General features: G+C 40.5%; 1 protein-coding gene across 1 annotated transcript in view; it reads left to right on the top strand.

The window, feature by feature from the left end:
• Positions 1-26100, top strand: part of Aknad1 (AKNA domain containing 1) — a 35971-nt gene that overhangs the window by 3100 nt on the left and 6771 nt on the right. The window contains 7 exon segments of the mRNA XM_048815160.1: positions 982-1021; positions 1430-1575; positions 1792-1854; positions 7084-7217; positions 11339-11503; positions 18966-19208; positions 23168-23265. Of these exon segments, the coding sequence (XP_048671117.1) occupies positions 982-1021; positions 1430-1575; positions 1792-1854; positions 7084-7217; positions 11339-11503; positions 18966-19208; positions 23168-23265 (889 nt within the window).

The following is a 26100-nucleotide window of genomic DNA, read 5'->3' as shown; positions in this document are numbered from 1 at the left end:
TTCTTGATGATTGCCATTCTAAATGGAGTGGGATGAAATTTCAAGGTAGATTAATTTGCATTTCTCAGGGTTCCTATTCTACTAGGAGGATAACATTAATATTGTTCCCAGTCCTCAGTCTCCTGTGTTAGTAGAAGGAGAATGGATATCAGGCTCATCTCTCTCTGGCAATGGTAGTTTGAGATCAGGCATCTGTTTTTTTTTTGTTGTTGTTGTTGTTTGTTTGTTTGTTTTCCCAGCCTGTCAATTCAAGCTAGAGAACTGAATGCTATAGGTTTCACATCCAGCCTATATTGGAGATATTCCTAATGACCACAGCCTACTTTTACCACTGCCATTTCATTCTCTGGCCTCTGTGTATTTCTGAGCTTTATGCTGGGAGCAATGGGAAGACCCTCAAGGTGATTCATTGTGGGATTAAAACAGTTAGCCTGTGGTGAGCATAAAACAACCACTATCTTGACACATATTTTGGAGTGCATGGCACATTATAATTCCTAGAACATGTTTGGTGTTAGCGAAAGGACCTCAACAGAGCTGCTGGAAAGATCAACAATGGTTCCTGAGTCATGGAGCTTACAGTATAATTTTAGGAGAAATGTTTGGGTATTCCACCTTCTGGTATCAAACATGATCATAATGATAGCTAAGATGTATTGCTGAATGCTTAGCACATGCCTGATATTATGGTAAATATTTAACATTTAATTCTCATAGTAGATTCTATTACTATCTCCATTTCACCACCATGAAATTTGATGCTTACAGTGATGAGGCAATTGCTTGTGTCACCCAGCAAATTAGTGTCATAGTGGAATCCAACCCAAGCACCATGGACCCAGCTCTTGACCACAGAACTGGGCTGCCTCCGTGATGACCAGAACACATCAGTTGTCCTGGAGGCAGCCCATTGATCATTCTGAATAATGGTGTAATTGGTCAATTGCAACAGTAATGTTTTCTTATTCTTTAACTATGCAGATGGAGCCTACAGTACACAAACATCAAGACTTTCTTACAGGTATAGAGTTTTAAAACTTCTTTGATTTAGAGTTTCAAAGACTATGTTGAATAGAAATGGTGAAAGAGGGCATCCCTGTCTTGTTTCAGTTTTTAGGGGGAATGTTTTCAATTTTTCTCCATTTAGAATGATATTGGCCTTGGCTTAGCATAGATAGCTTTTACAATCTTGAGGTGTGTTTCTACTGTCCTTAGCTTTTCTAGTGTTTTGAACATAAAGAGGTGCTGTATCTTATCAAATGCTTTTTCTGCATCTATTGAGATGATCATATGATTTGATATGTGTTTTGAAAATTTCTAGAAGAGAATAGCAAGGCTGATTACTGCCACAGATTTTTGTTTTCAGTACTTAATAAGACGGAGATGAGTTGAAACGCATGGATGCCAAAACTTGTTCTTTCTTATGTAGAAATAAAAACTGTGACACATTTGTTGAAGTTGTCATCCGCCTCTCAGAAAGAGGCCTTCTCAAGTACTTACATATTTCAAAAGCTATCCCAAGGCAAGCAGATGTGTCAAAAGTTAAAAGAACAGACTGATCAACTGAAGACTAAGGTGATACTTTTAAAATTTATTATATAGGGGCCGGGCTGTAGCTCATTGATAAAGCGCTTGCTTTGCATGTGTGAGGCACTGGGTTCGATCCTCAGCACCACAGAGAAATTAATAAAGATACTGTGTGTTCATCTACATCTAAAAAATTTTTTAAAACTTATTATTTAAACACTGGAGACCATACTATTAATGAAATATTATGTGTTTTTACTGCAGGTACAAGAAATTTCCAAAAAAATAAAACAAGACCCTTTCTGCCATTTGAAAGAAAAAAGAATGGTAATGAATTTGATTTAGTTTTTTAAAATCTTTATTAGAGAATTTGACATGGGTAAATACAAATGACTTCATGGTACCACCGTTTTCTCTAAAATGGTGGGAGTGGAATGTTCTGGTAGGAAATGTTTGGCTGAAGATTAAACTGTCTTAGTTTATGGGGCTAAAAGAGCTTAGAATTCTGTTTCTATAAGAATTTAGTTCTCTTTCCTTTCCAGGGGATAGATACATCGCTTACCTCACTAGTCAACTCATAAATCTCTGAGGTATGCTCAAGAGAAGAACATGGAAGCCATCATAAAGAGGGTGCCTGTCCTAGTTGATGGGTCCTGGTGGATTTAGGTTATAAAAATTGCTAGTATCTGGCAACTCAACATTTAAGACTTTGAAAACTTAAGATCAAACTTGAGGCAATGCTTTTCAGGTCAAAATCTTTTACTTTCACACCCTTGCTTGTTGTTATATTTAATCACTCATTTATGTTGTCACTCTAACAGCCTTGTTATCAGTGACAGGGTTATGGGAAACGTGTGGACAATGAAGCAACAGGCCGAGGCTGGGAGAACCATAGATGGGCTGAAGTGGAAGATGTAGTTCAGGTCATCGAGTCAGCAGCAAGGCAGGTAGTGGGGAGTCCTGATGTGTGCACAAGCAAGGTCCAGGGCGGGCTGTGCTGTAGAAACCTAAAAGTATGGGCCAAACCCGGGAGAACCCAGATGCTAAAAGATACCATGGATTATCCATTTACTCATCATATTAATTAAATCATTCATTCCTTCAAAAACCACGCACCAGGCCTTAGGGATTTGGAAATGAAGAAATTCTTCCTTTTCAAGTGGCTTATAGTCTCCTACAAACAGGATGGTGAACAGATTGTTAAAATGCATCTTGAGAAAGGTTATAGATGATTCTCATGACAGCCTAGGAGAAGCTCCTCCTGGCTATTGAATGCTTTGGAAAACTTCCTGGAAGTGACTTTTAACTTGGTGTATCTCAAGAGGAATAAGGGTGAGTTCGGCAGAATAGGAGGCAGAGAAGTCTTCTGGAAGAAAGGAAACCACAGATTCAATAGTGTGAGGGCAAAACCTGCCTCTCATGTAATTTGTCAGATGGAGCTCAGTACATCATGAAAGGCCTTTAAGTAATGCTAAGGAGCTTAGATTTTTTCCCTGAGTTTGAGTGATGGGGCAACATGGAAGGATTTAAAATTGAGAAATGGCAAGCACCAAGCACTATGGTAGGCATAGACCCAATGCAGGACGAGTTTGAGAACTTGAAGGCTGGTGTGAGGAAGATGAAGAGGGAGACAAATCTATGTGTTTAAGGTAGTGGTGGCAGATTAAAGGAGTGAATAAAGAAAAGGAGGCGGCTTGGATGAATTCCAGATTTCTGGCTTGGGTGACACAAAGGTCAGGAACAAAAGTGGAAGATCCAGTTCAGAAGGGGTGTGGAAGGCAGGCAGAAGGCAAGATGTCAAGTACAGTTTGGACACCTTTGAGTATGAAGTCCCTAGAGGACATTCAAATGAGGATGTCCGGTAGGCCCTTAGTGTGATGGGTCTGGCCCTCAGAAGCATTTGGGCCAGAAATGTAGATTTGGCATAGCCGTGAGTTGAAGCTATGGAGGGATTGAGGTTGTCCAGGTCAAGTGGGAAGTGGAGAGGGTCAAGGAGAGAGTCACTGGTCAGCAGCAAGCAGAGGGCAGGGGAAAAAAAAAAAAACAGAGAGGCCCAAAAAGGAGACTGAAGAGGAAAGACCCAAAAGATCAGGAGCAGATCTGAAGAGGAAGAGCTATTGAAGCCCCAGGAAGGAGGTTTTTAAGAAGTAAGGAGTTAGGGCTGGGGTTGTAGCTCAGAAGTAAAGCTTGCCTAGCATGGGTGAAGAACTGGGTTTGATCCTCAGCATCACATAAAAATAAGTAAATAAAATAAAGGCATTGTGTCCATCTACAAAAAAAAAAAAAAAAGATGTAGGAAATTGGGCCACACCATTCAAGGAACAAAGGAAAATAAGATGTATATTGGTCAGTGGCAGAGCACTTGCCTAGCATGTGCAAAGTCCTGGGTTCAATCCTCATCACTACAAAATAAAAAGAAAGAAAAGTTGAAAAATCGTCTATTAAAAAAAAAGTGCATTGGACTTGGCAAGCCTGGTTTCACTGAGGTGGTGGATGGGAAGGCAAATTGCAGAGGCTAAGGATTAAATGAGAGATAAAGGAGATCTCTCAAAGGCGAGAGTTTGGGGAGCTTGCAGGACACAGAATTGTAGAGGGCAGAACAAAGCAGAACTGGTTTAAGGCAATAGCCTTCAGAGGCCTCAAGTCAGAAAGATCCTTCTGATGGTAGAGGGTAAGTAGAAATTCCTGCTGAGACAGGGAGAACAGAAAACTAGCTCCTGAAAGTTTCAGCCTGTGGTCTGAGCGTTCCAGGCCCATTTGGATCAGTGTTGGAAGAAGGCCAGACAGGGTGGAACCAACCTTCTCAACCTGAGCAGCACAATAATGGGAAGCATTTGGATTTTGGAGCAGACATCCTAGTTCTACTTATTGGTTATACAGCTTAGACATGCTGTGGCACGTCTCCTATCTCAGAATTGTTCTGAGAATGAAAAGAGATACAGTTATGTCTAGAAAACTGTGCCCTATCTTCTGGAATATAACATGATTTATAACTCCAAGATCCTAAATTAGAATTAATACTTGGCTTTCTTTTCTTCTCATCCTCTGGCCTTTGAATACTTGATTTCCTCTCATGGCTTTAATTGCCATTTATTTGCATGCTACAAATTCCTAAACCACTGTTCTTAGCTTTTTTTTTTTTTAATATTTTTAGTTGTAGGTGGACACAATGCCTTTATTTTATTTATTTATTTTCATGTGGTGCTGTGGATTGAACCCAGTGCCTCATACCTGCCAGGCAAGTGCTCTACCACTGAGCCACAACCCCAGCCCCTAGCTTTTCATCTATTCCAGCACTGGTGCGTGTCTTCCTGGGTCTCCTGCTCTCCCTGCAACTCTAGTTCAGCCTTGATATCTTCACTCAAACTTGCTAGCCTTCTCCAATTCCTCATTTTACTCAAATCTATTACATTCTTTCCACCTCCCAACCCAGAAACTCTCTAGTTTGTTAGATTCTTAGTACCAGGATCTCTTCCTGGCAGGGAATAGATGGCTGGCTCAAATGGGGTAACCGAGGAGAGTTTAATAAAGGCATTCTTTTACAACAGTGTAAGATTAAGGAAAACCAATAAAGGATGAGAAAGCCTCTCATGGAAGGAATGTGGGGAGCTGCTTCACCTGCAGGCTTAAAGGAGCAGAGGAAAACCAGGCACCGGAGCCTACAGGGAGAGCTGTAGCTGTAGGAATAGTGGACAAGCTCTGTGGCTTTTGATACACTGACATTAGCCAATCTATGCAGGAAGAAGGAAAATCAGGGAAATAATGACTCTCACTCCTACCTCATTGTCTCCAACTCCTCTCTCCTGCTGCTGCCAACTGTTGGCTGGAAACAACTGAAGCCAGGGTAGAAAAGAGCCTGTTGATACAGTTGACTCAAAGTTAGCCCCTGACTGGGGCACAGAGAAATAGAGAGGATGAATACAGGGAGGAAACGGAAAACAGCCACCAAACTTGCCATTTTCAACCCTATGGCCAATATGTTTCTAAACTCTTGTCTATTTGTTAATATTAACAAGAATGCGTAATACTAGCAGCTATTATCTTTTGTATATGTATAGATAGGACCTGACTTAGGATGGTTTAACAATATTTCAATTTTATGATGATGCCAGGTAATACCCATTCAGTAGAAATCATGCTTTGGATTTTGAGTCTGAATCTTTCCATGGCTAGGGACATGCAGTAAGGATACTCTCTCAGATGCTGGGCAGCGAGAGCCAGCCACACAGCTCCGAGTTAGCCTACAATCATGAGAGTAGACAGCCAATACTGTACAGTGGTCTGTGTTCAACAAATCACATGAGCTATTCAACACTTTCCTTATAAAATAGATTTTTGTGTTAGGTGATTTGTCCCAACTGTAGGCTGATGCAAGATTCTGAGCACATTTAAGGTAGGCTGGGCCAGGCTATGATGTAGTGAATGCTTTTCTACATGTGATATTTTCGATTTTCAATTTACAATGACTTTTTCAGGATGTAGCCCCATTGTGAGCAGTGGAACACTGGTACTGTGCTCCTGGCATGGTTATCTTATTTAATTTTCAGAAGATGGGAGCTATTATATTAATTTTACAGATGAAAAATTGAAGTTTCAAGAGTTTGAGTTATCTCAAATAATTCAATTAGTAAGGGACAAAGTCTGAACTTGAACCCTGTTTTGTCTGCATTGTAACCTCATTGTGCAATATTCCCACCCTTGGCAACATAGCTTCAATTCCTCCTTTAATCTCCATTTTCATGAATACTGCCTAGTCTAGGCTTCCCTGAGCATCCTTTAAATCTGACTTCAAACTTACTTACTCCATTGTGTCTTGGAGTCAAATACACAGTCTCTCTTTTCAACAGAATAAAATCATTTAGACTAGGACTGTTCCTGAGATAGTTTTTTAATCTCATGCCTCAGGCCCAGGGTCAGACATAAGCAGGACTCAGGGAATGTTTAGCACCTGAGGATTTGGGTCAGAAGCCTCTACATATCTTCAAGAGAGGATCCTGACCTGCAGAGTTTAAACATTCATTTATACAAAGCAGCCCGAGGTGACTTCTGCAAGACCCACCCACTTTTCTGGCTAAATTTTGCTATTCCTTCCCCATCTTACCCTCCAGCTGCCATAGACTGAAACCCAGGACCTCTAACTTCAGATCCTTTTTAAGATCTATGTGACTTCAGACATAATTTCTAGAGCTCCTGTTTTCTTCCTCTACAAAACCAGGATAATGAAGTCTCCTTTGCAAATTCACAACGTTGATGTGAAGATTAAACAAGATAAAGTGCTCTATAAGTAAAAGTCATTCTGCAAAATACAGGATAATGAATATGCCATTTAGGAGTTCAGAGGCCTCCAAGCGGGTTCCGAGGGAGAAATCAGAAATGACTGTATTTTTCAGCCATGTGCTGTGAGGGGGTTGCGAGTGCCAAGATGACTCTTGGGTTGTCTATATTTTAGATGTCAGATTCTGACACTACTGTAGGGTCACCTACTCTGCGTTTTTGGGAAAACAACTACACACACAGCTTACATGTGGATGATTCCAATGACTTCACTTGCTACAGGTCCTGAAGAAACTTCAGGAACACCTTGAAGTGCTGGAACAGGAGTTGCTGGCCTCCAAGGAAAAACATTTGGGCTTGCAGCAGCAAATCCACAAGCATGAATGCCCAACTGTAGATGACTTTGATCCCAACAGGTCAGGTTCACACCTACCATGCAAGGTTCATGGGCCCAAGGTGGCCTCTTTCACATGGGATTCTGAAGTAGCCACTGGCTTAGTATGTGGAGAGCCACTGGTCTAGAGTCAGCAAAAACTGTGTCACCAAAGGGAAAAAAGTGACCATTCTCTCTTGTCACAAGTAGCATGGATCATCTGTGATGTGTAAGGTGCTATGCTGGGCATCGATCCCAAATGACCAGTTGTCTCCTGGGACAGAGATACTATGCCACAACTTTATATTCTGTTGGAGGTTATTTTAATTGGTTCTGAGACTCAGAGGAGCACAAGAAAATATCAGAAGAACTCATGTGCTCATGACAGAGGGCCTTCTCCTCTCCTGTCCTCCTCAGCTCTTTCCTCGTTCTCTCTGCTTCTAACTTTGCTATCCCTGGCTGGTTCTTACCTACTGTCCATTTTTTACTCCTTCCTTTTCCATCCACTGACAGTTCTGAAGGGCGGTGGCAAGAGAGGATCATTGGAAAGTTGATTTGTGCAGAGGTGAAGGACCTTCAAAATTCTGATAACGGAAAACAATTCCTGAGTTAATTCACATTAGAAACTTGGACGCACACTCCTCTTGAAGTTTCCAATTGGCCATTTTTATGGAATCATTCTCTTCTCGCTTCACTCCAAATAATTTTAAGATCCATTCCAGAACCCCAGGCTAAGATTGTTTCTATTTAATTTCCTGGTACGAATTAAAAGAAACCATTGAGTAATATTTGTGAAGTTCAACTCTTTATACTCACAGCATTTTAATGTGGAATCATTCTTGATGCCAAAATATTTTAATGATTTATGTTTCAGAACTAGCATCCTGAGATGTTTTTTCCCCCCTGAGGTACAATTTACTTTTTTTCAAAATGAATGGAACCTCTGTCTGCCTTTATTTCAATACTGTATAATTAAACAGCAGGGATGAGGTTTTAATATTGATTTTTTTTCCCCAATGGCTTTTTCTCCCTGGTGGGGGGGAACCATCTCTACATTCTTCTGCTTTTTTAAAAAACTAATAGAGTAAGTATATTTATTTTCAAGGAATCTCTTAGCTGTCATTCTCAAGACAGGCCTCTGTGTGCATTGAGACTGAAGTTATGCAATACCTTATTTATATCCTAGTTGCAACCACACTGTGCCTGGCACAAGTATAAATCAAAAGGGTTTTAACTGCAATTATATCCCATATATGGGAAAAACTTTCAACACTGGGGAAAGGGAGGGACCCAGCCTCTCCCAAAACTCCCTTGGAGCCACCTCAGGACAAGCAAAGCTGATCAGCTCAAGACTGGTCCTCTTATTCTCACATAGACTAACGAGGCAATGGCAGAAGCCCATATAACCTTTAGGGTCTTGAAGTGTTGAGAACCTTCTAAGTGTTTGTCCAAAAACCGATATAGGTAGCTTTCTGTGGGGGCAAGAATTCTGCTGATTTATTGAGCAGTCACTTGTTTCCATCGACTGCTGTGCTCTTATTAAAAGCTTTTTATCACAGTGGTAAGGTATTCAAACCTCAGACCCCTCCCACATACACAAAAAGGTAATATACAGAATTATTTGTTTGGATCTCATTTCTCTTGTTCATCAGAATGCCCAATGGTTGTCTGATTCTTTCAAACATCAGAAACCAAAACGAGTCAAGAAATGGGATTCTACTGCCAGGCACATGCCGGTAATCCCAGAAACTGGGAGGCTGGGTCAGGAAGATCAAAAGTTCGAGGTCAGCCTAGGCAACTTAGCAAGACCTTGTCTCAAAAGAAAGAAAGAAAGGGAGGGAGGGAGAGTGCCCCTGGGTTCAATCTACAGTACTGCCCCCACCCAAAAGAAGGAAGAAAAAGAAATGGGGATCTACCTCCATCATCTCTGATATTCTCAGCATCAATCTTGTCCTTTGCTTTACAGGAAAAATCATGAATTCCCTCAAAAATGTCTCTTATCTATCTCCAAATCTCCATGCTGACACCTCTTTTTTCTTCCTTCCTTCACCCTCCAACCTCCTTGAGCCCCGCCTCCTTTTGGACTGCCATGAAGCTTGCTGGGTCATTTCACTCCTTTTTTGTAAATCAGCAGCCTCTAAGTGTCCTCTGCTGCATTCTCTTCTGCCTTCTACGTTATAAATATTCTCCAATCTTATTCAACTATCACTTTAGCATTTCTTTGTCCTGCCATTTATCAAAAACAGCAGCCTTTCTCCACTAGTTGAAAAAGACATTTTAAAAAATGTATTAATTTCTTTTCAGTACTAAGAACTGCATATGCTAGGCAAGTGCTTTACCCCTGAGGTACATCCCAGCCTTTTAAAATTTTTTGTCTTGATACAAAGTCTTACTAAATTGCCTAGGCTGGCCTTCAACTTGCAATCTTCCTGCCTCAGCCTCCTGAATAGTTGGGATTATAGATGTGCACCGCTGTGCCCAATGGCAAAAGACGTTTTATCAAATACAAAATCTCTGCATGTAGTTGTGACATTTTTCTATTTCATTCTACTGATCTGTTTCTGTCTCTATATTAACCAAATGTTTTTTTAAAAATATTTTCAGTTGTAGGTGGACACAATACCTTTACTTTATTTTTATGTGGTGCTGAGGATTGAACCCAGTGCCTCACAAGTGCAAGGCAAGAGCTCCACCACTGAGCTACAACCAGTCCTGCACTTCTGTTCTTAGCATTTTGTTGATTTTTACTTGGTTGTCTTCATTTATAAGGTATGACATTGTAGCATCTGAAAGCAATGACAGGCTTTTCCTCCCTAAATATTTATATACTTTATTTCTATTTTTCCTTCCAGTTCTTATATATTTCTTTTTATTACTTTATTTCATTTGCTAGATTTTCAAGAATAATATTGAATAATTAGTGCTTGTGAAAGAACTTTTTTTGGGTGGGGGGTAACCAGGAATTGAACCCAGGAGCACTTAACCACTGAGCCACACCCCCAGCGTCTAAATTTTTTTTTTTAAATATTTATTTGAGACAGGGTCTCACTAAGTTGCTGAGGCTGGTCTTTAATTTATGATCCTCCTGCCTCAGCCTCCTGAGTCACTGGGAGTCATCACACCCAGCTTCTTTCTTTTTCTTAATGTTATTTATGTTTCTCATTACTTTCCAGCAGTTTATTTTGCAGATTTTTTGGAAACAGAAATTTATTTTATTGATAAAATTTTAAAAATTCCTAGATGTACTTTCTTTTTCTGTCTTCCTGTTTTGAACACTTAGTTTATTGATTTTTTTCAACTTTTTCTTCTAATAATGCATCTTTAAGACTCTAAGCCGGGGGCATATCTTGGAACATAGCATACACAAGGTCCTGGACTCAATCCCCAGCACCAAAACAAAACAATCCAGAATGAAAAAGAAACATACCAACCCCCCCTCCCCCAACTCAACTAAACTGAGTGTAGTGGTTTAAGTCTGGAGTTCCAGCTCCTCAAGAGGTTAAGGCAAGAGTATCACTTGAGCCCAGGAATTTGGGACCAGCCTGAGCAACACAGAAAACTTGTCTCTTAGAAAAAAAAAAAAAGTATAAATTTTCCTCAAACTACTGCTTTAACTGCATTGGATTGATTTTCATATGTTTTTCTCTCAAATTTCATCTGCTAATAAATTATTCCTCACTCCCATTTCTATTTTATATTTAACCCAAAATTATTTAGATGAAAATTGGGTAAAATCTATATTTTAAAATATACGTGCATGTAATCATAACGAGCTTATTCATTAAATTATTCTCATACTTTTATGCTCCTCCTCTCTTTTAATTGGCATAATGATTATTTCCATGGCATTGCAGCTCTTAGAACTGTCAGGGATCCTGGTGTCATCAGATCCAGAAAAGCAAGGTAGAGCTGAGATACTGGAAGCTCAGAAAGATGAAATGATTTACCAAAGGATAGACAGCTAATAGACAGCAAATAAGGCTCAGAGCCCAGGACTTTGGAGTGAAACTCTAAACAGAATGCATCAGGGCAGAGGTCCCTTATCCTTTCCGTCTATAGATAGGCCACATTAAAAATGTAGATCAGTGCCCTTTTCAATTACTGTTGTCACCAGTTAGGAGGCTGAGAACGTAGCCCAGGAGGTGCCTGTTTATGTTTACCCAGAAAAGTGGAAGGTAAAATCTTCAAGTTGGAGGTGCTACTTGAAGATGTTAGAGAGAAAATTGACGAAAGCAAATGTACTTCAGCACTCTGTCTTCCTGTGAGCTCTCCAATCTTCCTGGATGATTTGGCATCCACAGCCTCTTCGTCCTCAAATGAGGTCATGCAGCAACCTACAGCCTAATTTTGTGCCAGGAAAAATGGTTTTTATGCATGTATGGACTCCTAACTCATGGATTCACTGGATTCTATTTTAATATTTAATGAAAACTGAACTTTCCAAAGCCCTAAGAATCATAATATTTAAAATGGTACCAGCTTTTAGAAATTGGATGCTATTTCAAGTGTTGGTCTTGAAACATCCCATTAATTTTGGATGCAACATTTCAGTGTGAACTGATGATCCACAGAATAGCTATTTCTTCTGGATAAATAGCAAAACTTGTGGATCGTGCCTGGGAACATTTTTCTTTTCAATAGTTTTGTGCTCTTTCTTCTAAATAAAGACTAGCACACTCAGTGAAATAATTATTTCCTCTAAATCCACTTCTGCATTTTCCTTCTCTCAAGTTAAATTCTTTTGATTGTCTGCATATACCAGATTGGGAATTCAAATCAATCGCCACTCTTTCTACGGCTTTTTTGCCTCAACTGTCAGAACATCTCAGACTAAATTAAAATTTGAAAAAATGGAATCATCTAAATAATTGCCTTAAGTCGACTCTGGTGTCATTCAGTATTTGAAGACACAACCCCAGGGCTGATATTCAAAATTCAAATGAGGTTTTTGTCTGAGCTAAGGACAAGAATGAGAGGATTTATATAAATATTAGCCTTCCAAAGAAGTGTGTTCACCACCTCAGAACGCTTTGCTGCCTGACAAAACCTCATTCCCTCAGGCCCAACTTTGGACACAGGTAATTTCTGCATCCTGGATACTCAGCCCCCCATCTCAGGCAGAATTCTTTGCCTGGGGTGGTGTGAGGGAGCCTAAGGGTTCTTCTAGCCATCCGGCAGCAGCTGCCTCAGGCCTGGATTCACTCTGCTTTACTAGGTCCCAAGTTTACAGCAACTGTTGTAAAATGAAGAAAACTCCACACTTTGTAATGATCAGTACTGAAGAAAGCATCTACTGCTGGTATTTATTATTCATTCATTCATTTATCCATTCAGCAATATTTATTGCTATATACTAGGCACTTTTTTTCCTTTTTATTGGTGCATTATAATTATACATAACAATGGGATTTGTTATAATATATTCATACGTGCACACAATAAAACAGTATCATTTGATCGATTTCATTCCCCAGTACCCCCCCTTTCCCCTCCGCACCCTCCCCCTGATTCCCTTCTTCTATTCTACCGGTCTCCCTTCTATTTTTTTCTTTTTAATTTGTTCTACTAGGCACTTTCCTAAGTATTTGGGATTCAACATAAACAAGGCAGACAAATCACCCCCTCCCTCAAGATGTTTGCACTTCTGGGAGAATTGAATAGGAGTACAGAATGTAAAAAGCACTATGCAGGAAGTGATAAAACACTCCCATGACTCTGAGGCCAAACTTCCTGGGTTCAAATACTGGCTGTGTTACTTATCAGCTTTGTGATCATGGGGAAGTTAGGCAACCTCCCTGTGTCTCAGTTCCCTCCTCTGAAAAATGGGACATCAATGCCTGTCTCACCGGGTTGTTATGATGTTTAAATGAGTTAGTACATGCAAAGTACTTAAACCAGCGCATTACTTCGGTGTTAGCTGTTGAGACTATTAAGTAATGGGACATGACCAAGGTAACTGTGAGAGGGCAGCATTACTAAGGGAGAGATAGTCAGAGGGAACATTTGAGTCCTGGGATAAGGAGGCTACTTGGTGAGGAGTCTGGGAAGGGACCCTTGGAGGCATATTATGGTGTCTTAGGAGTGATAATGGGGATTCTGACCTAATTTAGAGTCACATCTGAATTGGCCCTAAGGGCAATTCCTTCTGTGTGCTCCCAAGGAGCATTCTGGAGCCCTTTGGGCCCCCAGGGAAGTAAGGTGAATGGGGGTGGGGGTGAGGGTGGCGGTAGAGGTGTGGGGAGGTGGTTGCTGCAGGCCCCAAGCCAGGAGCTCTGTGAGCTGGCAGTGCAGATGCAAATCCTCACCTGGTTTTGTGTGTGTGCACCCATTACTGGGAATTGAACCCAGAATTTCTCCCTTGCTAAGCTTCTGCTGTACCACTGAGCTACATCCCCAGTCCCCAGCTCTTGGACTAATTGGCAGGCTGGGTGTTAGGGCTGGTGATTGTGGCTCTTGCTAAGGGTTTCCCATTCTTCCAGCTCTCAGGAGAAACTTGATTGAGGTACCTGGACCTAAATGAGAGCTTCTTCAACTTCACTGTGTCTAGAAATCAACTGCAGATCTTGTATTTTTTTTTTTCTTTTCTTGGTTCTTTTGTGACACTTGACAGTAGAATTCATTTTGATACAATTGTCCAAGCATGGGATATATCTGATTCTAGTTAGGTCCCCATTCTTATGGATGTAGATGATGGGTGGGGTTTGCCTGTTTTGGTGCCAATACCATGCTGTTTTTGTTGTTATAACTCTGTTGTATAATTTAAGATCTGGGATTGTGATGCTTTGCTTTTCTTGCTAAGGATTGCTTTGGCTAGTCTGGGTCTCTTATTTTTCCAGATGAATTTCATGACTGCTTTTTCTATTTCTATGGAGAACATGATTAGAATTTCGATGGGAATTGCTTTGAATCTGTATAGCACTTTTGGTAGTATGGCCGTTTTGATAATATTAATTCTGCCCTATCCAAGAACAACTGATGGTCTTTCCATCTTCTAAGGTCTTCTCTCTTTCTTTCTTTAATGTTCTGTAGTTTTTTTTAAACATGGTGTCATTTTTAATACCTTTATTTAATTAATTTATTTATTTATTTTATGTGGTGCTGGGGATCAAACCCAGTGCAAGCTCTCTACCACTGAGCCACAACCCCAGCTCTCTTCTGTAGATTTCATTGCAGAAGTCCTTCACCTTTTTTGTTAGATTGATTCCCAAGTTTTTTTTTTGTTTGTTTGTTTGTTTTGTTTTTGAGGCTATTATGAATAGGATGGTTTTCTTAATTTCTCTTTCAGCTGATTCATAGTATAGGAATGCAATTGATTTCTGGATGTTAATTTTGTATCCTGCTACTTGCTGAATTCATTTTTCAGAGTTTTCTGGTGAAGTTCTTGGGTCTTCTAAATATAAATCATGTCACTAGCAAACAGATAGTTTGAACTCTTCTTTTCCTATTGGAATCCCTTTAATTTCTTTCCTTTGCCTAATTGCTCTGGCTAGAATTTCAAGGACTATGTTGAATAGAAGTGGTGAAAGTGGGCATCCTGTGTTCCTATTTTTAGAGGGAATGCTTTCAATTCTTTTCAGTTTAGAATGGTGTTAGCCTTGTGTTTGTTTGCAATGTTTAGGTATATTCCTTCTATCCCTATTTTTTCTAGTGTTTTAAACATGAATGAATGCTGTATTTTGCCAAATGCTTTTTCTGCATCTATTGAGACAATAATGTGATTCTTGTCTTTAAGTCTATTTATGTGATGAATTACATTTATTGATTTCTTTATGTTAAACCAACCTGGTATGCCTGGGATGAAACCTGCTTGATCATGGTATACTCTCTTTTTTAATGTATTTTTATGTGTGATTTGCCAATATTTTAATAAAATATTTTGCATCTATGTTCATCAAGTATGTCTTGTTAAATTGATTCAGTAGGTCTGGGTGATTTGCAATCCTGCATTTCTAACAAGCTCCCAAGTGATGCCAATGTTGCTGGTTTTGGTCTGGACACCACCTTTTAAAGAGTAGCAAAAATCCAAAGATTATTTCATTATGAATAAATTGGAAAAACTGGGATTAAAAGCCCAAGGGACCAAAATGATATCGATGTAATAACAAGCAGTGATAACCCTGTTGATTCAGAGCCTTACAATTTGCAAAAACTTTTTGCATAGGAGGAATAACTTAGAAAGGTGAAACTTGCCCAGGGCAAAAGATATTAAAGCCTCTATCTTCCAACTCAGTGGAAGGACACCTACTGCATTTTGCTAATGCAAATCTGTTTGAAATGTCAAGTGCAGGGGAACTCTGTAAACTTAGTAGTGATAAAAGAAAATATGGGGAACAGATCGGAGGGGGGGAAACCCTTCATTTTTAAGTTATAAATGTGATAAATATTTATTGCAAAAGAAATCATGCAACTTGTATTTGGGGTAAAAAATGGGAGTTCATAACCCACTTGAATCAAATGTATGGAAGATGATATGTCATGAGCTTTGTAATGTATTGAACAACCAATTAAAAAAAAAAAGTATAGAGAAGTGTAAAGAAGAAAATTTTCCTTAGACAAGCTGTGGCTGATTTTTTAAGTAGTTTTTTTAAATTGTTGATGAACCTTTATTTTCTTTATTTACTTATATGCAGTGCTGAGAATTGAACCCAGTGCCTCACACATGCTAAGCAAGTGCTCTACCACTGAGCCACAACCCCCAGCCCTTGCTAATATTTTAGTATATTCATTTTAGTATATATCCTTCCAGTTTTCCCCTCTTTTTTAAAAACTTTATTATTTTTTTTTTATTTTTATGTGGTGATGAGGATAGAACCCAGTGCCTTACACATGCTAGGCAAGTGCTACCTCTGATACCTCTTGCGTATATATTTTTACAAAAATGAAATCTTACTATATGTATTGTTTTATGATCTACTTTTTTTCATTTAACATATTGTGGACATCTCTTCACGTCACTAAAGAATAAACCTACTTTTTTTTTTTTCAATTGAATCCAGTGCCTTGAGCATGCTAGGCAAGCACTCTACCGCTGATCTATTTTTTCTGACTTTTACTTTTTGAGAGAGAGGGAGGATCTGGGGTTGCCCTAGCTGATCTCCAACTTTTCTTCCTGCCTAGCCTCCCAGGTAGCTGTGATTACAGGCATGCACTACCACGCTCAGCTCTATGGCTTCATTTTAATGAGCTTTTAAAATAATGTATATGCCTCCACCTCACCTATTGTATCAGCATCACCATGGGTGCATTTCACTATATGGATGTACCCTGATTTATTTAAACAATCTCATGGATGGACATTTAGTTTTTCCCCAGTTCTTTGATATTATAAACATGGTTTCAGGTAACATCATATTACGTGCAAACTTTTTTGTTGTTGTTGTCCATTATTTCCTGATAATAAAATCCTAGCATTGCAGTTAATGATTCAAACCATTGTGAAAAGTGGCTATTTGTAGCCTTCACTTTGCTAGTGCTTGGGAATATCAGGGTCTCTGACGTGAGCTCACCTCAATGTTTTCCTAAGCTTTGCTACAGTGGTAAGTGAAAATGGGTATCTTATTATACCAATGTATATTTTTAATACCAGAGATTGAACCCAGAGGCACTTAACCACTAAACCACATCCCAGCCCTTTCTACTTTATGTTTTATTTTGAGAAAGGGTCTCCCTAAATTGCTTAGGGCCTTACTAAATTGCTGAGGCTGCAATCCTCCTGCCTCAGTTGGGATTACAGGTGTGCACCACCAGGCCTGGCCTCAATCTGTTTTTTTTAACTATTTGTGAAATTCAACCCATTTTCATCTGTTTCTTGGACATTTGTACCTCCTCTCTGACAATATCAAAAATTTTAACTTATGTTTGCAAAACAAATTACAGTCAAATGTTTAAAGACAGAAAAATGGGAATGTATGAAAAACAAAAGGATGTTCACTGTTCAAATTGGTATCCTATCAAGTGCTCTGACAAATGCACAGTTTAACAGAATTGGGGTTAAGAACACAAGCAAATGAGTCACACAATAAAGGTTCAATTCCAGCTCAGATACTCTCTATGTGATCTTGCCAAGTTGCTTAAATTCTCTGAGCCTCAAATTATTCATCATTAAATTGTCACAACATGCCAGGATGGTAAGTAATAAAGATTATCTGAGAAGCACTGGCACATAATGAACAATCAACAAATACCGCAGTTGTTTCTATCAATAAAAAAATAATGAAGCCCTCCCAAAAAATCAGTGGGCAAAAGATATGAACTGAAAAGCCACAAGCAGGAAATGCAACCAATAAATAAGCATGTGGGGAAATGCTCATCTTCTTTGCCCCCCGCTTAAATTAATGAAAACATTTTCAAGAGATAAATCCTGGTACTGAGAAAGGTGTGGTCCAACTGGGCCATCCACATTGTTGGTGGCTGTGTAATCCATGAACCTTTTGTGGAAAGCAGTTCAGCAAAATGTATCATCACACAAACATGTTCGCAACCTTTGGCCCAGATGTTTCCTCGGGAAGTAATTCAAAATGTGGAAAAAGATATGTGTATAATAATGCTTATGCAAGCATCCTTTGTAATGGTGGAAAAAAATACATTGATTTCTGTTTACACAAAGGATAAGGCCATAGTCAAAAATACACGGTGGCTGGTGTTAGCCCTTTCTGTTCAGTAGTGCAATTGTTTTGTGTTAAAAAGTGATATATAGGGCTAAGGCTGTGGCTCAGTGGTAGCCTCACACTTGCCTGAATGTGTGAGGCACTGGGTTCGATCCTCAGCACCACATATAAGTAAGTAACAAAATAAAGGTCCATTGACAACTAAAAAAAATTTTTTTTAAAAAAAGTGATGTATAAGCTGGGTACTGTGGCGCACGCCTGTAATCCTAGGACCTCAGGAGGTTGAGGAAGGAGGATAGTGAGTTCAAAGCCAGCCTCAGCAAAAGCAAGGTGCTAAGCAACTCAGTGAGACCCTGTCTCTAAATAAAATACAAAATAGGGCTGGGGATGTGGCTCAGTGGTTGAGTGCTCCTGAGTTCAATCCCTGGTAACATCCAACCCCAAAAAAGCGATGTATAGGGCTGGGGTAGTGGCTCGGTGGTAGAGCACTTGCCTAGCATGCATGAGGCACTGGGTTCAATCCCCAGCACCATATAAATAAACAACAACAAAAAAAAAGATATTGTATCTATCTACAACAAAAAAGTGATGTATAGGGCTGGGGATGTAACTCAGTGGTAGAGTGTTTGCCTAGCAGCCTAGCATCCTAGCATGTGCGAGGCCCTGGGTTAGATCCCAAGCACCCACCCCCATAAAAAAAAAAAAAGTTAAGATATAGAAGACATAAAATCAATCATTTAGGGCTCTGAACAGTCCCTAAACCCTTTTTTGTTTTAATTCATAGTTAAATGGATTTCTTTGAAGAAGCTTTTAGAGCTCTACTAACCTGTGATCAGATTGATAAGATTTTAAAATTACCTTCCAGGCTGGGTGTGGCTCAGTGATAGTGTGCTTGCCTGGCCTGCACCCTGGGTTCCATCCCCAGCGCTGCAAAAATAAAATTATCTTCCAAAATTCTTTCATTCTCTAGTAGAGGGTGAGATAATTTGAAACAAAGGAGGGGAAAAAAAAAGGCATCTGTACCCTAGATTTAAAATCTGTTTTAAAGAAGAGAAGCCCAGCCAGGGTAGAGCTTCCGTTCTCAAAAACCCTGGCCTTCAGAGGCTCAGACCACACTGACAGACATCAGAACTAAGGATGGGCTCTTTTTTCCTTCCTGATCTCCTTGGGCCTCTGCTTCTCAGTCTGTACAGTGATGTGTGTGCGAATGTCTCCCATCCTGATGTGGCAAGTTCAGCTGGGTCTGAGCAGCAGACTGGGCTGGGCTGCAGTCCCCGGCGGTGGGGTGAGTCACATCCTCCCTCATACCACATCTGTGTGTGTTTTGTGGTGCAGGAGGACCCCAGCAGCACCCGGGGAAGGCAGAAACGTGCAGAGATGATGACATCCAGTCCAAGCTGTGCCTTCTGCAGCCGGCTCCTTGAATGGTGAGGGCTTCCTGCTGCTACTTTCCCAGGATGGGTTGGAGGTGTTCCTGGCACAATAACTCCAGTAACAGTGGGTGACAGCTTACTGAAGCTGTTACTGGCATCCTAGGCCAGAGGTCTGACTTCGGGGTCCCAACTAACCAGGTCAGGTCTTGTTACTCATCCCTCAAAACTGAGAAAAGGTTATAGTGGAAAGCAGGAAAAGTAACTTTAATCAATACTGCCATGTTGGCAAGGTAAAGCAAGATCCAGTGTCTCAGCACTGCCTTCGAGGTGCTGACAGGGGCTATAGGTTTAAATAGAGGAAGAACTAGGGTAGTGGGTGAGAGGTCTGCTTAATTAAGCAATCTTGGCCAAACTGTGGTCTGGTTGATCATTCCACCTCACTTCTCTGTGAAGTGGCTCCAGAGAAGTCTTTATCACTCAAGGGGGACATTTCCACTTGTTGCTCAGAATGTTTATGAGACCCGTGATCCTGGATGGGGGCAAAGATAGGAGACTTCCAGATACTGCTTCAGGGGTCTGAAACAGGATGCTGCAAATCTCCCTGCAAATCTGGCCTCAGTCTTGAAGGGGGGGGACAAGATAGGTTAGGTAAATTTAGGGTTAAGAAACCTTGTATTACTAGATTTTGGATGGGCACTCGTTAAGTGATTAACATGCCTACGTATAGAGCCGAGCAGGGACCTGACTCAAAGTTTTAGATAGCAAAGGAGATAGATGCAGAATAAAGGCAGAAAGGCCAGGCTTGATCCTGCTTTTAGTTACCCACAGGGCAGCTGCAGATCTAGGTAAAGAGTTACTGCTTTTAGCAAAGGTATTCTTTCTAAGTCCCTGTTACAAAGTCACTGGCCAGTTAGTTATAGAAGCAGGGATCTCAGGGCTGGGCACCTTACAAATCCTCTAGCAGTGGCTCTTTACCCAGAGAACATCTACATACCTGGAGAGTTTCTAAAGTAATGCACATGCCCCTGCACACCCAGCCCCCATAGTCTCAACATCTCCAGGAGTGGAGCTCTGGTACGCACAGCATGTTCAAATCTCCCCAGGTGATTCTGATAAGGCACCCTTGGTGAAGAATCAGAGCTACAGAACAAGAAGGGTGGTCCTGAGGACTATTGGAACATTGCCATATGGGAGATCATTCCCCACATAGACAAGCTCCCTTTCACTGCTCTCTTTATAAGCAAAAGTCTTCCTTGTAGGGTCCCACCTGTGTCCCCACCACCACATCCCAGGCTACTGGAAGCAAGCCACTTTTCTCAGGCTGACTTCTTTCCATTCCTAAGCGAGAACTCTTCCAGAGCTAATAAGCTGGAAATCATGTAAAATCCTAAGGAGAAATCCTTGTGGTAGAGCACTTGCCTAGCATATGCAAGGCCCTGGGTTGCATCCCTAGCACTGCAAAACAAAAACCCAAACAAAACTAAGGAGAGGTCTTTATGGTTTAAACATCAATTGTATCGATCACAAACAAGGCTTCTGTCATTTGTAGTGTCTCTATGAGTTAGTGACGGGTGCCACTTCCCAGCTCACTATCACTCAGCCCAAGCTTAGCTAATTTACCTTTGAAAGGTCAAGAGTTAAGGAGGGAGCGGCTATTAAGCAACAACTATTACAAGTGCATAATGAACTCTAATAGAAGCAGGTGACAAGGTCTGAAAGACTGAAGTTTCCTGTTAGAAAGCATTGCACCACGGGAATGGGCACTTGTCATGAGTATTTCATTGAGTTTCCAAACCTAAAAAAAGAAACAGCACGGGAGTCTGTACTAAAAATTACCATGTGTCATCTGGTACAGACCATGACTCCAAACCACCATGCCACTCATCAGCTTTGAGTGCTCCTTTAAATACAAGGGACACTAATGAAGCTTGCTCACCAAGTTATCCCAAGCTTACTATTTTTGCTTGTTGAATCAAAGTCTGGATTTTTTTTTTATTTTTAAAAAGGTTTTAAGCATAATAAAAATATTTTGGCATTTAAAAAACATTTTGATTAGGCTTTCAAGGTACTAACTGTTTCTCTTCTGAGTTCTTCATCTAGATCCTACACAATCATGTAAATAACAAGACAGGAACCAATTTTCAGACTAAATGTGCTCTTTTATTTATAACAGACAAGATAGAAAGAAAAGCACAAACAAATGTAAAATCAAACCCAGTGAATCCACTGCTGGGGAGTGATGAAGAGATAGGCATAACCTATGAAATGAAATCTTGGTAAATCATACAATACTCAGAGTTACTAATTGCAGGGAGCACTGTACACTCTTCGTTGTTAGATCACATTGCTCTATGATGGGATGTGTTCTTTATGAAGTTTGCTCACGTGCATACTATTTTCAGGGTATTTTTAACTTGTTACAAATGTGTAGATAAATATACACATTTTATTTCTCTATATACATATGATTCATCTAAATATAAATACCAATAAACGTAAAATGTATATCTCTTTATGTTATTTCTGGCGCAAAAAAATTTGGATTTAAGTTAGGCTGGAGGTGCTCATCTGTAATGTATAGGTTGAGGCAGGAGGATTGCTAGGAGGATGGCTATGATATCAGCAACATAGCAAGAGCCTGTCTCAAAAAATAAAAGGGGCTGGGGATGCAGCTCAGTGGTACAGTGCCGCTGGATTTAACAAAATACTTTAGTTACTTTATCTTGTTGAAAAACTGCCTTCTCCTGTAGAATTGTCCTTGGCCATTAGGTTTGACTAAAAGACTTCAGTGCACAAAGGAGTTTAAAAGAAGTAGAAAAAGTCATGTGTTTGACTGTGTTAGACTGCACTCACTTGAGTGAGATCCAGGTTTTCCACTTTGGAGAGCAGATGTTCAAATGCCCCACAGGCAGAGGGTGGAGAGAAAAAAATTAGGTGTGAGAAAATGTGTGACTCAGGAGGAGAGCATGTTTTCCAAGAGGAGGGAAGGGGCCTGGCTTCCCAGCCCAACCCCACCAGCCCCAGACCCAAGCCCTGTGTCCGCTCTACCAGCAGCCGGTCCAACACTCGTGCCTTGGCTCAGCAACACCCGCACTTCCTACCCCAGGCCTGGACCTCCCGTTGTGCCAGGACACCTTGGCAAAAGGCCACATCAAGAATGAGCAACGTTCCCGTTCCCTGGGGACTACTACTATATCCCAGAGGCTGAGCAAGAGCTTTGTTTTTTGTTTCTTTTTTTAATATTTATTTTTTAGTTTTCGGCGGACACAACATCTTTGTATGTGGTGTTGAGGATCGAACCCAGGGCGCACGCACGCCAGGCGAGCACGCTACCGCTTGAGCCACATCCCCAGCCACAGCAAGAGCTTTGTTAAAAACTGTTTCCTTTGGAGGAGTTAGTTAGAATTTCTTTGGAGGAGGGAGGCCCACACTACAGACAGGTCAGAGAAGTCTCCTGATAAATGCCAATTGTAGTTCCTTTTTTTCTGATGCCCCCTGGTGGCCTTATAAAACTAAAATGAACTCCACACTGCCACAGCCTTTAGCCCTACACACTGACAAATCCCACTTTGCTGGACTTCTTGGATACATTCAGCTTGTCCTTAAGAGCCAAAGCCATGTGACCCAGCGCTGAGGGATTGCATAGCTTCTTTCCCAGATAAGAATTGATTTTGAGGCATAACTATGAGGAAAACAATTTATACACTTCCATACTTCAATTTTCTATTTTGTATATGTGTATATGATGATTAGGTATCATCCTTTATGGAACAAAATATTCATTTTTAATGTTTTGTAAATATATTATTATCAGACCAAATTGTGCTGGGTGCAATTTCTAAGAGGGAGGTTCCCAAACAGAAGGGCAGAGGGGACCTCTGTGTTGAGGATGACCGGCCTCTCCTACATTATTCCAGGCTCTGATATATTTAACATTTCAGTTTACTAGTATTTTTTCCTTTCTCTATGAGAAATAAACTAAAAGTTTCTGGGATATTATGCACCTTTTTTAGGAAGCAAAACATGGAGAAAAAAGGCCACAGACAGATCGACTGTGGAAGGCTTTCAGTTGTCATTCATGAAAAGGCACTGCGCCAACGTTCAACTCTCGGTGAGTGGAGGGGCTACGGCTGTGGGTGCTCAATCTTTGGGGTTCTTCATTGTGGGGCATCTGGCCACAGCTTGCTGTCTGCCACTCAAATAACATTGCTCTGCACTAAGGTGTTGTATGTGTTTTTTTTTTTTTCCAAAATGTGAAGAATGATTGAGTAGATTTTTTAAAAGATGTGATTAACATGTTTATAGCAGCACAATTCACGATAGCCAAATATGAAACCAGTCTAAGTGTCCTTCCATGGATGAATGGATTTTAAAAATGTGGTATGTGTGCACAATGGAGTTTTATTCAAATATAAAGAAAAATGATAATCATGTATTTGCAGGAAAATGAATGGAACTTGAGAGCATTATGTTAAGCGAAATAAGTCAAACTCAGCAAAAGTTGTATGTTTTCTCTTGGATATGGAAGCTAGAGAGGAAAAAGGAAAAGGAAGGTGGAGGGGTGGGATCTCATGAAAATCAAAGGGAGATAGTGGGGCAGAAGAAAGGGACCAGGGAGAAGGAAGAGGAGAGGGAAAGGGAAATACTGGGGATTCATATTGGCCCAATTATATTGTTATATCATGTGCATGTATGAATATGAACAGCAAATTCCACATTATGTACAACTATAAGGCATCAGTAAAAAATGTGGAAAAAAAGATGTGGTTAAGTAGGATGAAGTGCCAACACCTGTTTCTAGCTAGAGTCACAGAGGAATCTGGTCGATCTGTCCATCTTTTGCCCAGCATGACCCATAACTGTCCGTGGGAAGGTTAACAGCATCACGGGGGTTGCTACTGACTTGTTCAAACATATTTCATAGAAGCAAATAAAGTTTAGAACTGGCAGGAGACCCAGAGGGCACAAGTACATGGAATTCAATGATTTTAGTCTTAAGACCCTTTCTCCCAGGCTAGTTTAAGCAGAGAAGCATTCCCTGGCAGAACTGTCCTGGTGAATGAAGAAGCGGGGCCAGAGGCCTGCCTGCTCAGGCCACTCCTGAGCTTGAACGTCGCTGCTGGAGCCCAACTTGGAGGAAGCTGGAGGCCAGATGGCTGGTGTGACTGACTTGCAATCACACACCCTATTGCCAGAGCCTTGCCTTCAGCTCCATATTGTTAGGTCACTTTCCGTTCTGATCTGGGCTCTCTGTGATGGTACATTTTTCAATTAAGAGGTCTCATGGATTAACACTTAATACCAGATGCTACAACAGAGTAGGGGTTTTCAAGCTGTGGTCAGAGGGCCTTTCAGAGAGGCCATGAGGTCCACCCCTTTTCCAGCAAGGCCAATATTGTAACAGATTGATGGAGATACAGCTGTGGAATTCAGCTGCCTTCCATTAAGCCAGACCTTTAATTTGCCAAAATATAAAATAATAACACTCTTCTCATTTCTAAAACATTTGGAACATAGTTTATTTTTATTAAAAACATGTTATTTTGTTAACATAAGCCTATTATTTTATTTATTTATTTTTTAGAGATACAGTCTTGCTGTGTTACCCTGGCTGGCCTTGAACGGCAGGGCTCAGATGTCTTCCTGCCTCAGCCTCCCAAATAGCTGTGACTATAGGCACAAGCCACAGAGCTCTGCTTATTGTTATTTTTGGTGATGCTGAGCTACATCCTCAGCCCTTATTATTATCATTTTAAATTGTTCTTAGCTGTAGAAGGACACAATACTCTTATTTTATTTATTTATTTTTATGTGGTGCTGAGGATCAAACCCAGTACCTCACACATGCTAGGCAAGAGTTCTACCACTGAGCTACAACCTCAGCCCTAGTAGTCCTTATTATTATTATTATTTTGGGGGGCAGGTACTAGGGATTGAACTCAGGGTACTCAACCACTGAGCCACATCCCCAGCCCTGTATTTTATTTACAGACAGGGTCTCACTGAGTTGCTTTCCACATCCCTTTTGCAGAGGCTGGCTTTGAACTTGCGATTCTCCTGCCTCAGCTTCCCGAGCTGCTGGAATTACAGGCATGTGCCACCATACCTGGTCTTAGCCCTTATTATTTTTAAATGACACAATAAAATTTTAAAAATGTGTCAGTTTAAAATTCTTTTAAACAAAAACCCCAGAAGCGTCCATTCAGTCTTGGGAAATCTGAATACAGAAATTATTTGCAATTTATATATAAAGACATCTCTACCAATTCATCCTCAGTTGACTGAATGTTGTATGATAGCTCTTCTCCAAATCAGAAGGATATATTTAACTTCAGGTATATAAACTGGCATATATTATGTGGTAGATTTTTAAAAATCCCCACATAAACACATGTTGTATAGTGTCCTCAATTGTAAAAGTGTGAAAGATTCTGAAATCAAAAGTTTGAGAGCCATTGACATAGTGTCATTTAATGATTACAACTCTCCTTTAAGGTAGGAATTATTATCTTTAATAAGGAAATGAAGGCTCAGGGAAATTAAGTGGCTTATCAAGGTCAAAGAAGTAGTGTAATTGGTTATCCATCATTGTGTAATCATGTATCCCAGAATTTAATGACTCAAAATAATGAATCTAAAATATCTCAGTTTCTGTGGATCAGGAATTTGGGAACGGCTTAGCTGGCTCAGCTGGCTGGCTCAGGCTCAGGCTCACACAAGGTTACATTCAAACCTAAAAACCAGGGCTGCAGTCATCTGAAGGATTAACTGAAGCATGAGGAGCTGCTTCCAAGGTGGTTCACACACGTGGTCATTGGCAGGAGGTCTTAGCTCCTTGCCACATGAGCTTCTGCAATAGGCTGCTTGCAGGTCATGACATGGTGCCCAGCTTTCTCTGGAGCAAGTGATGGAGAGGGCGAGGGAGAGGGAGAGGGAGAGGGGAAGG

The sequence above is a fragment of the Marmota marmota genome, unplaced genomic scaffold (assembly GCF_001458135.2).
Source record: "Marmota marmota marmota unplaced genomic scaffold, marMar, whole genome shotgun sequence".
Lineage (NCBI taxonomy): Eukaryota > Metazoa > Chordata > Mammalia > Rodentia > Sciuridae > Marmota > Marmota marmota.
Note: the sequence above shows the minus strand (reverse complement) of the source record. Positions and strands in the feature narration are given on the sequence as shown.